The sequence below is a fragment of the Acyrthosiphon pisum genome, chromosome A2, assembly GCF_005508785.2.
Source record: "Acyrthosiphon pisum isolate AL4f chromosome A2, pea_aphid_22Mar2018_4r6ur, whole genome shotgun sequence".
In the NCBI taxonomy this organism is placed as follows: Eukaryota; Metazoa; Arthropoda; class Insecta; order Hemiptera; family Aphididae; genus Acyrthosiphon; species Acyrthosiphon pisum.
In genome coordinates, this window is record NC_042495.1 from 89,065,896 (window position 1) to 89,080,787 (window position 14,892).

Sequence of the window (14,892 nt, forward strand, 5' to 3'; positions counted from 1 at the left end):
GTCTTATAATATCCCTGCGCAGTACTCCGGTCGACATTAATCGGCAGAAATCCGTCGGTCATATTGCGGTATTGTTGTTAATCATCGCCGTGAGTAAACAGCGAGATTTTTAATCAATAATAATACAATTATTATAATACGATATTATATTAAAACGAAAATTTTTGATTTCGTTTTCATACCACGAGCGAGTATCATTGCTACATTTAGTAAGGCCAGGCATACATAAATTAGATTTATTATTTTATTTTTCGCTTTCGAGTAAAAGTTTTTTTTTTTTCCGGGCCAGGTAAACTCACTGTGCCGTGCATTATCGGGCCGTGACCTTTTTCGCCCGTTTTCTGCAGCTCATAATATATTCATGACCATATAGTAGAGGTATTTTTCGAATAAAAAAATAATAAAAAAAACAACTAAATTGTTGAATACGATTCGCAAGTAATTACGAATAATTATACGAATACTGGTATTTATATTGTATACACACAAATGTTGTGTGCCTACTTAAACAAGACCGTTAAACGTTATACATAATATTATTATTATTTCGTTATGCTCTCTCGAGGACCACAGCTATTATTATCTACGCCGTAGACAATAATTCTACTTAAATTGTTATTACTGTTGCGCTTTTGTAGTCTGTCATTATTTTGCGTTTATTCCGTTTATGAGCATATTATATTGTTTTGAATTTTGCGCTACAGAATTTAACGATTTTATGGACGATAGGTATACATTATAATCCTATTAGATATCAATACATTTATACATTATTATTACCTGCATCCGACATCTCTGTTTCACTATAACGACTATCAAAACTGTCTCAAAAACATGATACATTTTATTTGACGGCTGAACGACATAATATACAATTGTAATAAAATTTGTTTTATCGCGAACCGTTGAAGAATTTTGAGTTTATATTACAGTTTAACAGCCAATTATTCGCAAATTGAAACAATATATATTATTTTCTTATAACTTCAATAAAAAAAGAAAAAAGTACATAACAAATAAATAATAATGATCACTAAATAAAGTATAAACCGACAGAAGTCAATTTATCTAGAGTACATTTTCTTATGCGAATGAAAAACTTTTAGTCTAAATCGAGGTTAAGAAATTCTAACTGTAATATATATTAACAAAATGAATAGATATATTATAGTGCATGTATACACATATACATGTTAGCAGATTGGCATTTTCAATTAAACATAGGGTTTCCTTTTTTTTTCCTTTTTTCCTTTTCGCCAGTGACCTTTCTCGATAAAACGCGTCTGGGAACACAGTATTTTCAGTCCTGTAGATAAATAATGGATTTAATAGAGGACCGGGAGACAACGAACCCATCAGCGTGGTCCGTGAATAAAAGATTAATAATGGAATATTAAGACGACTCGAAAAAAAATAAAATGAAAATATCACGCCGCCGCCGACGGGAGCAGACTCTCTGCAGCTGTGTAGGTTTATATAGTTAACTAAAAAGATCGTCTATATTATTATGTACGATAAACAGAGCCGTCTTAGATAATAAAACAAGCAGCGGGCAAACGTCCCATAGAGATTTGCCATCGCCAGCTCAATCCGTTAAAGAAAACGAAAGAAAAAAGTGGGGGGGGGGGGGGGTGGGACAAATGCCCGTGTCTGCGTGTGGGTGTGTGTGCGTTCCCCTTAACGACGCCATGGTTTTTAAACCTCCGGATCCTTTAGTGCTGTTGTTGTTTTTTTTTCCTCTTTTTTTTTTTATATTCCTTTCTGTGTGCAGTTTTTTTTTCGTATTTTCGTTTTTCCTCACTCTGCTCGGCTCACTATTATATATACCGGATCAGAATTTCAAACAGGACACGATTGTGTCCCGACACTCGACAATCGTTGTCGACGAAAAAATTCCACACAGAACACTTTAAAAATAAGACCGGGCCGTTTAAAATATACGTCTAATTTCTTTTTCTTATTTTTTTCTCTTTTTGAGCTTTTGAACCCCTCTCAGCCATGTTAACCACATCGATTTAAGAAATGGAAAAACTGCGGAGAAACCTCTTTGCTCCGATTCAACTGTATTAGCATACAATGTTATTATACATATGTACATACCATGAGCGTGTCTGGGTAAATTCAACCATTTTTTCACAGTATAGGACACGCCAATAATTTTATCACCCAATTTTAAAACTTTCTTCACTATTTTAAATTCTAACTTGATACTACGCGCATGTATAGGTGCCACCAATTCCACTAATACAATTGTTAAGTCAAGTATTTATCTATTTCTTTTCCGAGTGGATTTTTAGACTATTTTCTGTGGGACGTTGTCCTCCAAATATCGAACATATTGAACCGCTAGTTTATTATTTATAAACGTTAGAAGTTTAGTTAAAAGCCAGGAGTTGAGTGCCCGGGAAGTAATAATTATATACCACATAAATGTCCATAATAAACTAACGGTTCGACGTTCGATACCTATTTTCGTTTCGAAATTTTTAAAAAAAAAATTCGATTTAATTATATGTTACGTTTAGCAGTTTTAAGCTAACGTTTATATGATCATGGGTACCCGTAAGACTTAAAAATTACCACAAACATAAATAAATGCAATACAGTAACAAATTCCAATAACTTTATAAGGCATTTGCGTCACTTTGAACATCGTGCAAACTCACTTTTGCCTATGTATAGTATAATGATAATTTCTCCGGGACGTTATAATATTATATTAACGGCGAACAAAGTACGGAATTCCAATATCTTTACTTCAGGTATTTCGCTACATTTTGGCTTTTAACGCTCGATAATCCGGTGTCATAATATATTATGATAAACGTGGTTTCGGGATTACGCAATTCGCCCGATAGAAACATCATAAAACAAAGTATATGGATTTATGGCGTTTTAATTACATCATAATATACACATTGGCCGCGACGAAAATTTATTCCGGGACAACGCAAATAACACCACTTATTGTATATACCTATAGGTGTGTGGCTTGTGACGACCATCGTTAGTTACCAAACACGGAAAAATAATCGATAAGAGGGAACAAAATGAAATAAAAAAAAAACACCCAAGTTCGCATGCGGTAAAAGTTAGACTAAAATATAATATTAATATGTATGCTGCAGTTTATGCGCGAACCATATACGATTTGCCATAAACATGATACACATATTATTTATTATATATATATTATAGAGCGCCGGCGTATTACAGTGGTATATTGGGTGGCCAGCAACAGTTTGGTTTTTTATGGCGGACAAACTTTTTTTTCTCCGTTGCTAAAAGTATTCGACTCCGGATGAAAAATGTAAAAACCTGAAAAAAAAAACTAAATATGGTCCGATAAAGATTTTCTGTCAAATGCAATTCACCCATAAATATGTGGTGCACTTATATATCGGTGCAGCACGGTGAATTATTTTTTATTTTATTTTTCCTCCTGTCGTTCGGGAAATCCACCCAATTATTTCACATGAGTCGATACTATATACTATCTGCGCCCAATTACATAGCTTACCACTCGGGGAAATAATAATCAGACATACATTTCGTATTACTACGAACAACGTATAACGTATATATATTATTATATAGTTGTATTGTGCGTGTGTCTGTATTCTAATGTAACGAAACGTATTTATACATAGGTATATAGTTAACAATATTGTATATATATATAATATATATATATAAATGTATATTTATAATATATCGGTATATTACATGACATTTTTTTTTTTTGCTTGCAGAATGGAAGAGGGAGCGGCGAAAACATTAATAGAGCGAATGGGTAAGTAAAAAAAAATAATAATAATAATGATGATGATAATATAAGTAACTCTAGTTTAGTACTGCAATAGAGGTTGTCGCGTCTCGGGGGTTGATACGCGGCACGCGTATATGTTATACGGAATAGAAATTGGAAGACAGACGTTAAGGGGAAACGGAATGTCATCGTTTTTATTGTTATTATTGTTACTAGTATTTTTTGTTGGCGTATAAGTTGATGAGCAAAACACGAACGAGAGTGAGATTAAATAATATTGCGGTGCGTTAGTGGGCCGAGTCATAGTAGACGACATTATACACTGTGTTTTTATTACATATATTGTGATGATGTAAATGATTTCAGGGCTGTTATTCGATATCCCTCACAACCACCGCAACGAGTATTTGTACACACTCGCGTCCTATACACTCACCATAAAGAGTTTAAAAGTACGTGTTAACCCGAGATTTCCTCTGTGTGTGTGTGTGTGTGTTTTTACCGCCCCACACGTGTATCCGTCGTATATCCGGCCGCCTCTCGCGGTATGATGGTTTTAAGGAGCTTTGTGAGGAGGGGGAAGGGTTCGGTCCATTGAATTTTTTTGTGTCCCACATTTCTGGGTGTGTATGTGTACGACCACGGATGAAAAGGAAAATATAATAGCGACAAGAGGGTGTTTGTATGTATGTGGTACGCGTAGTTAGGTGTAATACGTAAGTGCACTTCTATGCCGCGACGAGGAGTGCAGGCGAACGACGGCGACCTGTCTGATAACAAACTTTCGATTGGCGCTTGGTGCGGGGCAAAGGAGTTAGGCGCCGGATAAAAGCGGAGGGAGAGGGGGTGAAATGTCATTTTATGTTTATTTATCGGGTGACAACATTGAAAGCCGTCGTCGTCGTCGTCTTTAGCGGTACCTATGTATACGATAAAAGTAAACATATGAAATTAGTACTGCCTGCAGTACGAGTAGTGATTGAATTTCTGCCAAGTGAGGGTTGTAGGTATGAGGACTGCGTTTTCTCTTTTAATTACTCTTATATTAATTCAGCGCGCCTTAGCCTCTTCTATAATTTAAAACAACATTTAAGTAATTATAATATCATGACATTATGACGTCCCGGGTCCGCATAACTCCGGCACATACTACCCCTAATTGAGTCCCATACCTGAAGGAAAAAATAAAATTCTAATTGAGTAACAGTATAAGAGAAATACCAATTGTGTTCGCGATTGAGAAACAAAAAGTATTCTAATTAAGTACGCACTTGGAAATAATAAAATACATCAATCAAGGATTTTGTATGTGTTGTATTGTACATTTTTATAGTTCTGGATGAAATAGAAATGCCAACATTGTTAAATACTGAATCTTTGCATTATAGTATTATACTGTACCTAATCAAAAGAAATAATAATATAGAAAATTAAATAAAAATTAATATGCCACTATTACAAACAAGTATTAAGATTTAAATACCATAAAAAGTTTATCGATATAAGACTTAAAATGTATTTATTTATTATTTTAAATTACTATTAATAATATAGGTACAGTTTATTATTCATATTTATCAAAATTTTCAAATTAACATTTTAAAAAACATTTTTAACCCATATACCTGTAGAACTTTTCTTACAAGCCGTTCTAAGCTTGTAAAAATGGGAAGAAAAATGTTTTTTTTTTCAAAGTTTGTTGGAATTCAGTATTAAAACATGTATTTAATTAGTATTAAATTTTGATTTTTATGGGACTCAATTCGTTTTAAATGGTTTATTATGACTCAGTTCGATCACAATAGTGATTATAATAGCTCGTCCATTCTCGTAATTCTCTAATTTGTTTTAATGTCTGACGAAATATTTTTTCTCGCCAAGTGTTCGGTATCTAACAATTCCTTTATTAAAGTATGGATCGGGAAATCGTAATCGATCATGTAGAGCGAAGGTTCGGTATAAAATCCGCTGTGTGCCAATAGAAATTAAGTGGCACTGGTTGATAACTTTTTGGTCTCTGCAGGGGATGAACATATATTTTACCTAGTTTGAAAATTATAATTTTTTTTTTTATTCAACAAAAGCCAAAACCTTACAAAGATGTCTACAGTAATAAAATGCACGTGATCTTACTGTGTTATATATTTTAGACACCCTGGAGACAATCCGTTTTATAGCAACATCGACAGCATGCCGGATATTCGACCCAGGAGAAAATCTATCCCTCTTGTCTCGGAACTGGTAAGGAAAATGTTTAATATTAATATAATATTTAAATTCATCCTTTACCCTCGTTATAACTTATTGGGAACGTAAACTCCCGAAAATTGGATATTCATCGAGTATATACAGCGTTTTTGTAAAGTAATAATATTATTATAATTCAACCGAGAAACGAGTGTGCCCGGTGGTATTTTTTTGGTAGTAAATATTTTTGTACAAATTTTCGCTTCTAAGTGTATACCGTATATTATAATTTCTTCATGTGAAATGGTTTCTCTTATCTCCCCGTGTTTTATGTTGTTTTTATGTGTACCTATATGAATGTTTTTTTTTTTTTTTTTGTTGCTATTCCACGTGTTCTCATCATGTTTCCTATGTAAAATATGTTCTTTAGACTTCCTTAATAGATTTTATTTTTTTTTAAACACGATTTCTTCATTTCAAACGCTAATCATTCATGATTTATATACTTAAAATGTTTATTTTATTTTTTTAAATAACGATGATACCTATATTATTATTACACATAATATCATTGTATGTATCTCAATTAAATAGGTGTTATATATATGACAATTATAATATATAGGCTCATTGAAATAGCTCAAACATTTAGGACTCATTACTTTTATTTTTTTAACATAAACATGTAAACTAACTAATTTGTGTTATATTGTCTGTTGTTTGTGATCTTCACGCATCGATCCAGGTTCTCAAGGTATAGCGTTCTTTTTTTTTTTATTTTTACCATTTATTTAGAGAAAAATATAGAGCACGCTATTAGATCTGGTGACGTGGTTTTTCGTCCATGAAAACACACATTCACTAACACACTAAACACAACACACGCAGACACACATATCACCCACACACCGCTTTAGCACCAAACCATTTTATTATAACACTAAAATTTAAATTTCTATTTTCTAGAAATTCCAAATATTAAAATTATTTTAGAGGTAGAATAAAATAGCTAAGCAAATTGTATCTTTTTTATATTACATTTATTTTTTTATGTAACATACACTTTTGCTTAGTTTTTTCTATTAGCTTTGTTTGTTTATATATTTTTATATAATGTACATCTTATAATATTTTATGTATATTTGTACAGTTTTCAGCATTTTCACTAATCAATATATTTTAACAAATCTATGCATTATATTATAGAATTAGATTTAAACGATTTAAATTTTATTTTATACATTTAAATACACGCGTCACGCATACATACCATTTGAATTAAAAAAATATTTTTTAAAAATTAGTTTATTCAAAAAACAACTATAGGTCGTACCTAATTTAATTTAGGGTAATAAACTATATACCTATAATAATTATATAACAGTACCTATTGATATTACATGACTGATTAATTAATTATTTTACTTAACGTATATATTAGCTAAACAAGAATGTTTACAGTAGTTGTTATAAAAGTTACCTTGAATAGCAAAAAAAAATGGTGTTGGAATGACATATGAGATTGATTCTAATGGGAAAGAATCTTTTGGTTTATAACCACAAATATATGTGAGACTGTACAGTGTACATAATATTACATGTGAAACTGTGTACATTATACACATATTGTATAATGAAATGTCATAATGAACTTCTTAAGTGCTCAAACTCTGTTTCTTGTAGGTAATTTATTAGACTTATACGAGCACTATACATCCGTGTATTTAATATAATACGTCAACTTTAATTTAATACATCCACTTAATTGCATTAACCTCTAGATAATACTTTAACATTAATTAAAAAAACATCGACCCTCCCGATAACACTTAAGTACTTACCTAACATAAATTGCGACTTTTTTTATGCAATTTTCATATTTTTTTTTTTTTTTTTTTCAATAATTAATAATGCATGCATTACATTTCTATGCACATTTCAATTCATTAAAATGGAAATTAAATCGTTTCTAACATAGAATTAGTTTTAATATGTAACATAATATTTAGTTAACGTAGACTTATAGACAATTAGTGTTTTTAATTTATTCATTTATACATTATTATAAATATATATATACATTTTTTTTACAACTCTAATCCGGTTTAATAAACTGTAGGTGGCTGCGAACACAATACAAAATACTAATCAATGATGATACAGTTATATAATAGACATGTGCATGTATTATAGTTGAAAAGCCGCGTTCATTTAAATACGAGGAAAACAAATGAAACAAGTCATTATTATATTTTTATTATCTAAACGTTTTAAAAAAAAACTAGAACTGTAAAAAAAACTGTAAGCTATAATTTTGCACATGTTTATTAAACACTTAACACTTTGGTTCCGATACGTTATTATTACTTTGAACTAGATAGAAACTAGATCGTAGTAATGCGCTTATCCACATAAAACAAATGTCTCATGATTTCGTTCATATAGACATAATTTAACATTAAATAAGAATTTGCTCGAGAAAATGTGTTTTCAAAACGTCTTAAAAAAAATGTACCTACCCATTATTTATTACGAATCACATAATCATTTCAAAAATTATAATTACAATCCTCAAATTATTTATATTATTTTTTTCATTGTTGTGTCGGAAAAAAATGTCTAAAAGTATTTTCCTCGGGCAAACTCTTGAGTTAGTACTTTTGTCTGGAATAAGAATGTTTTCAACAATACTTGTACTTTTTTTTCAAATGATATTATATAATATGCATCTAAATAAGTATATTTTACCACTAGAATTATGACGGAAACCTAATTTATGAGTATTTATTTTTTTTTTTTGCCGATAAAAAAAATAAATATTTAAATTATTACACGGCGTAGGTACATCAGCTAATGTGCAGAGTAAAAATTAGTCCAACATTATAATAAGTTTTTATTTTAATGTGGAAATGTTGTAATAATATGTCAATATTTATCTTAAAACGAAACATTGATGCACGTGAAAAAAAAATGCCATCTTTACTCGGAGTTTCTTTTTACGCTAGCATCATTATTTTCCCTTTATGACTACAACATCAACATCAAGGGTGAAATATATACAGTACAGTAGAAAGAGTGTTGAAAAGTTTCTCGTAGCATTTATATCTCTTCTGCGAGATATTATATTTACGAATATTATGTATAATATAATATGATGATGTATACATTCTTAAACTACTTACATTAGTCGTCATAACATTCTTATTCCATTTTGAGTATTATATAGTGATATCAATAATTTGGTGAGTTATATAATAAAGTCGGTTTATTTAATAGCATCATGGGTGTAATTATTAAACGAGTACACATTATTGCATAAATGCTTAATATTTACGCTTATGGTTAAAATAGCTTTATTGCTCACCGTTTCATGTTTTTACATTATTAATTTATTATTGGAATTCTTGTGGGTGTATTTTAGACAATGGCCGCCACAAAAAGAAACGCAGGACTGGCGTCAGGAGTTCCACGTCCTACACTCAACGACGAAGAGCTGGTTAGTACCGATCTGAACAGATCACTTGTACTTTTTCGTTATTAAAAAATAGTTCGTCAAATGAAAAAATTCCGACGTTTACTTTTTCAAAGTTTTTTTTTATTTGTTTATTTTTTTTTTTATCTCAACAAAGACTGTTTAAAAGTAACAACTCTTATCTATCAGTCTGAATCCAAAATAATACATTCTATTCCAATTTCACGAAATGTCTTATAAATTAAAAAACACGCGAATAGATAATAGAAAAATGAACTCATAAATTGTAATATTTTTTCCAAATGTTTGACATGATACGATAACAAATATATTTTCTAATATTATTTGCATATCATTATTTCCATAAATGTATAGAAAAATAACAAACACGAGTACCTAAGAATAGGTACTAACTTGGGATAGTTAATTATTTTGATAGTAATAAATATCAAAACGAGTGAATTAAATTAATTTATAAACAATTCATTTACATTAAACATTTTACTAATGCTTTTATGTTAGCCTTTCAAATATAAGCACATTAATTTCATTTTATATTAATATTTTTTTTTACAGCAAATAGGTACATACTTGCACATGTATTTTTAATTATAATGAAAACTCATTAAAATTGTTTTATCATGATTCACTGTACATAGTTTATTTAAATTATTCATTCATTCGATATAAATTTACACTGTACCTATATAGTGTATGCCCCATAGAAAAATGTATAAAAAGTTGTTTGTGATTCATTAAAATCTATTTCACACGGTTCTGAATCTTTTATTTAAACTGTATTCGGTTTTTGCCACATATACGTTGTCGATTCGAATCAATTTTAGACACCTTTGAAATTCCAACGCAATGCGCCATATTTTATAAATGAGGTAATAATAATGAATTATTTTAAAATATGTGACAAAGTACTTCGGATAAAAAAAAAAAAAATATCGAACATATTTATTTAATAATAATAATGATTTTTATAGAAAAAATGCGACTACTTTTAGGCCACGTAACGATTATGCTTTCGAAACGGACGCGTTACCGAATCACTTCGATAATAATATAATAATATATTAAATTGTCTAATACCGGCGGTCTTCAACAATATTTCAGAAAATGCACGTGTACAAAAAAGCTCTGCAAGCTCTAATCTATCCAATATCATCGACCACGCCGCATAATTTCGTCTCGTGGACTGCAACTTCACCGACGTATTGTTACGAATGTGAAGGGCTGCTGTGGGGCATCGCCCGGCAAGGGGTACGGTGCACCGAATGCGGGGTCAAGTGCCACGAGAAGTGCAAAGAGCTCTTAAACGCCGACTGTTTGCAAAGTGAGTCGTAACTTTTAAAAAAAAGTGACTGTTATTTAAACTATTACAAACGTGGCGAGCAATAACAATAATTGGGAGCCGTGGAAATAATATTATAAAATATAATATTTAACCGACCGACACTAATTATTATTATAGCTGAAACGCGACGTGTCTCGTACATAGCAATATGGCGCACATTCGTCATGATATTATAATATGAGGAACGACAATAATTATTTTATCCAGAAACAAAAGCCCCACCAATGTATATTATAAATATATATAAATTATAATTATAAAAACCTAAATTAAACTAAACAAAAAAACTACAATATAACGCCACGTACCTACAACCGATGTGAAAAAAAGCATCACGATGATGAATGACATACGTTTTTAATTTAATGTTATTAAAATCAAAAATAATTTAAAATATGTAAACAAAATATGTATCATATTTTTGATTCCTACAGCAGAAGAATACCATTTTATCTAATAGCATCACATCAAATAAATATAATATACATTCATCCCGAGTGGTACGTTTAAAAACATGAACTTATATGCAGTGAATACTTTTTCGAATGATGTCTGGAATTTTATTCGAATTCGCTTTGCGACTTGCACATTTTTATACAGCATTTGCCATTAACCCACACTTTTTAGGACCCCCGGGAGGATCTACCTGATCAAACTTTGAATAGAAACAACTTCAAGACCCGTTCTATTTTTTTATTAGTGACATACCAAATGACGTAGAACAATGGTCCAGATGAAAAAATTTCGACCATAAAAAGTGGTCATAAGTTTTTGAAAATCTTTGTACCGATGTTCATATTTGTTCATGTGGTGTAAAATAAAAATGAACAAATACATCTAAAATATGATTTCATATTCGTATTTCATACAATGGAAAACCACTTACAATTACCTACAAATATTGTTGAAATCACTAAAACGTATGTATATATATTTTTTTTTTACTACCTATAAATAATAGGAGCGGCCGAAAAAAGTTCCAAACACGGTGCCGAAGATAAAGCGATATCAATTATACAGGCGATGAAGGACAGGATGTTGCAACGTGAACGAGATCATCCAGAGATTTTCGAACTCATCAGGTTAGTTAACATATTTAAATCACATAACAAATTTAGTAAATTAACAACAAAACCGTAAAAGCCTTGAGTGCAATTGTTGGTAAACTGCAATTGTAGATATTTCACAGCAGGCTGCATGAGTTTCAGTCAATTTAATGTCAACATTTTCCCTAAATAATTCCGGTAGGAATCACTTATATTAATTTCTAATATTCAACTACCCTGTCAAATATAATTTTAAAGTTTGCTTTATTGTTGATTTCCATAAAAATTAAAAACATCTTTCAACAGCCCATAATTTTTTTGATTATATTGTGCCATAGGTATAATATTATCTATTAAAAAAACGGGCAATTTCTAAAAACGAAAAGTGGAATATTATCTCGTTAATAATATCAATACGGGACACCAAAATATACTTTGTAACATTTTATGTATTTTTATTTCTTAATCGATTATATCGATTTTCTAAGATAGGTACTATATATAGTATTTTCCACACCAACTTAAACCACACTGGAAAATTTTAAAACAGTCAGTATACTGTTGTATCTCAAGCTATTACTTTTTTTTTCGTCCGAGTATAACGAACACGAATAGTCTTTAAATGAATCGTAACTCGTATAAAAGAAATATATTATCTACCAACGATGTCGGGACACTGCACGCACGACGATATCCCCGTAAACGGAAACATATGGCAACCGTTGGAAAAGGATCGGGGTCAAAATGGGACGACACGCGCGACGTAATATAATATAATATATAGAGCTCATTAAACGGTCGTCTCGAAACAAATGGAACACCGTCCGATTAATTTCAACCTTCTCGTCATCGGACACACTATATTATATTATATTGCGAACAGACTGCGGGGTCATAACAGGTCTTCTACACACGACCGGATTGAATTCAGTACAGTCGAAAAGCTGTTGTGTTGGAGTTAGATATTATGACCAAAATGACGAAGGCGTTGACGAGTGCAAACGATGCGATTTGTAATGCGGTCACACCGATAAAGAAATAAATCGTCGATATGCCGACAAACGACATCCCACCGTGTTTATTCGAAATGTGGCTCGACCTCGTTTGTGCGAAAAAAGCCGAAACAGAAATCCCGGGTCATTGGGAAAGACGCGTATACACGACGTCTGGAAGAAGTTCTTATTTAGTTTGACATAATACGCGCAGTGTTGGGTGTGGTGGACGAAAAAAAAAATTGGTTGTTAAGTGTTTTTTTTTTCAATTATACGCAGATCAGTGTTCGGCGTTGAGGAGAAAAGCCATCAGGGTCATATTAAAGCGGTGAAACAATCGGTTTTGGATGGTACTTGCAAGTGGTCAGCAAAAATTGCCATCACAGGTTTGTTTAATAATAAAAAAAAAACCAATTTGACGTTATGAGCAGACGACTTCAAAGAGCTTTGTGTGGCAACCTTCATTGTGCTTGGTGTTGAATTTTATGGAATTGGTGTTTTACTATTTTGATATGTTTAACCCCTCCTCATATGTGTATTTTTTAAGCACGAGATTTTTAATGAAAATTCTTTCAATCAACTATAATTTTGTGTATTTTTTTTTTTCAACTATACTTTTGTGCATGTTTTATTGTTTGTTCACTAATACAAATGTCTGAAATGTGTTTACAAACGTTTATATTTTTCCTCGCTTACATCTATGATGCATTCAAAAATATTAAGAAAGAATTTTCATTTATTTAAATCTAAACATTTTCTATTTTGGTTCCTTCCTCCGATCAATTTGTATGTAAATATTTGTTTTTATTGTTTTGGTTTTTGCGTATTTGAAGAACCATGTTTTCTGTGGAACCTGATATGCATATCGATTCCTTGGAGCAAGCGGAAGCTATCGTTCTTGAAGGCACTTCTAAATGGTCGTGCAAAATCGAAATAACAGGTCAGCGGTTAGGCTTATTAGGGTTCACTTACTCACAGCTTAGAAATTGGAATCGAGCAAAAATTTGCTAATATTTAAATTTCAAATCAAACAAATCACATAAATCATCGATATCTAGTTAGCAGAAGTAACTTAAAAGATGTCTTCCGATAAAAAATTAACGCTTATTGCATGCATTTATAATATTTTTGTCGTTATATAGTATGCACGTGCAAAATATTGTACATATAGCTTTAGAATGAACCTTTGCTTTAGACTTATGTTACTCATATTTTTAAATAATTATTGATTATAACGTTTCATTTTTACTATAGTAAAATGTGCTCAAGGGCTCATCGCAAAAGACAAAAGTGGTACATCAGATCCATACGTAACTGTTCAAGTGGGTAAAGTTAAAAAAAGAACGCGAACTATGCCTCAAGAGCTCAATCCTGTTTGGAATGAAAAATTTTATTTGTAAGTATTTCTTACTCCCTTCTCAGTCTGTCACTGTATACAATATTATATTATATGTACAAATATGTACTTATACATTTTTCAACATTTATAGCGAGTGCCACAATTCTTCGGATCGAATTAAAGTCAGGGTATGGGACGAGGATAATGACCTGAAATCGAGACTCAGGCAAAAATTAACCAGAGAATCGGACGATTTTTTAGGACAAACTATTATCGAGGTATATATATATACATCAAATACATAATATTTGTGCGAGAGTAAAAGAGTAAGTATTTAGGTTCGGACGTTGTCGGGCGAAATGGACGTTTGGTACAATCTCGAAAAAAGGACTGATAAATCGGCGGTATCCGGTGCTATTCGATTACATATCAATGTAGAAATCAAAGGAGAGGAAAAAGTCGCTCCTTACCATATCCAATACACGTGTCTCCACGAAAACCTGTTTCACTCGCTGTGCGAAAACAACGCTGGAATAGTTCACCTACCTCAAGCTAAGGGAGAAGACGGGTGGAAGTTGTACTTTGAATCTCCCGCGCAAGATATTGTCGACGAGTTCGCCATGAGATACGGCATCGAGTCCATTTACCAAGCAATGACGTAAGTTTATTATGCGCTGTTTTATTTTTAAACTATAATATTAATAGAGTTAATCTCCGATTCTAG

The 14,892-nt window shown here is 31.5% G+C and overlaps 1 protein-coding gene across 4 annotated transcripts in view; it reads left to right on the plus strand.

The window, feature by feature from the left end:
- LOC100159009 (protein unc-13 homolog B) overlaps window positions 1-14,892 on the plus strand; it is a 50,885-nt gene that overhangs the window by 26,247 nt on the left and 9,746 nt on the right. The window contains exons 3-12 of one of the 4 annotated variants that reach the window (XM_008180469.3): window positions 3,753-3,793; window positions 5,920-6,010; window positions 6,702-6,710; window positions 9,378-9,452; window positions 10,551-10,770; window positions 11,753-11,873; window positions 13,663-13,769; window positions 14,084-14,225; window positions 14,320-14,446; window positions 14,507-14,826. In XM_008180469.3, coding sequence (XP_008178691.1) covers window positions 3,753-3,793; window positions 5,920-6,010; window positions 6,702-6,710; window positions 9,378-9,452; window positions 10,551-10,770; window positions 11,753-11,873; window positions 13,663-13,769; window positions 14,084-14,225; window positions 14,320-14,446; window positions 14,507-14,826 — 1,253 coding nt within the window. Of the gene's footprint in view, window positions 1-3,752; window positions 3,794-5,919; window positions 6,011-6,701; window positions 6,711-9,377; window positions 9,453-10,550; window positions 10,771-11,752; window positions 11,874-13,108; window positions 13,216-13,662; window positions 13,770-14,083; window positions 14,226-14,319; window positions 14,447-14,506; window positions 14,827-14,892 lie in introns of all 4 variants that reach the window. The other 3 variants (XM_008180467.3, XM_008180471.3, XM_008180470.3) reach the window with 3 other exon arrangements.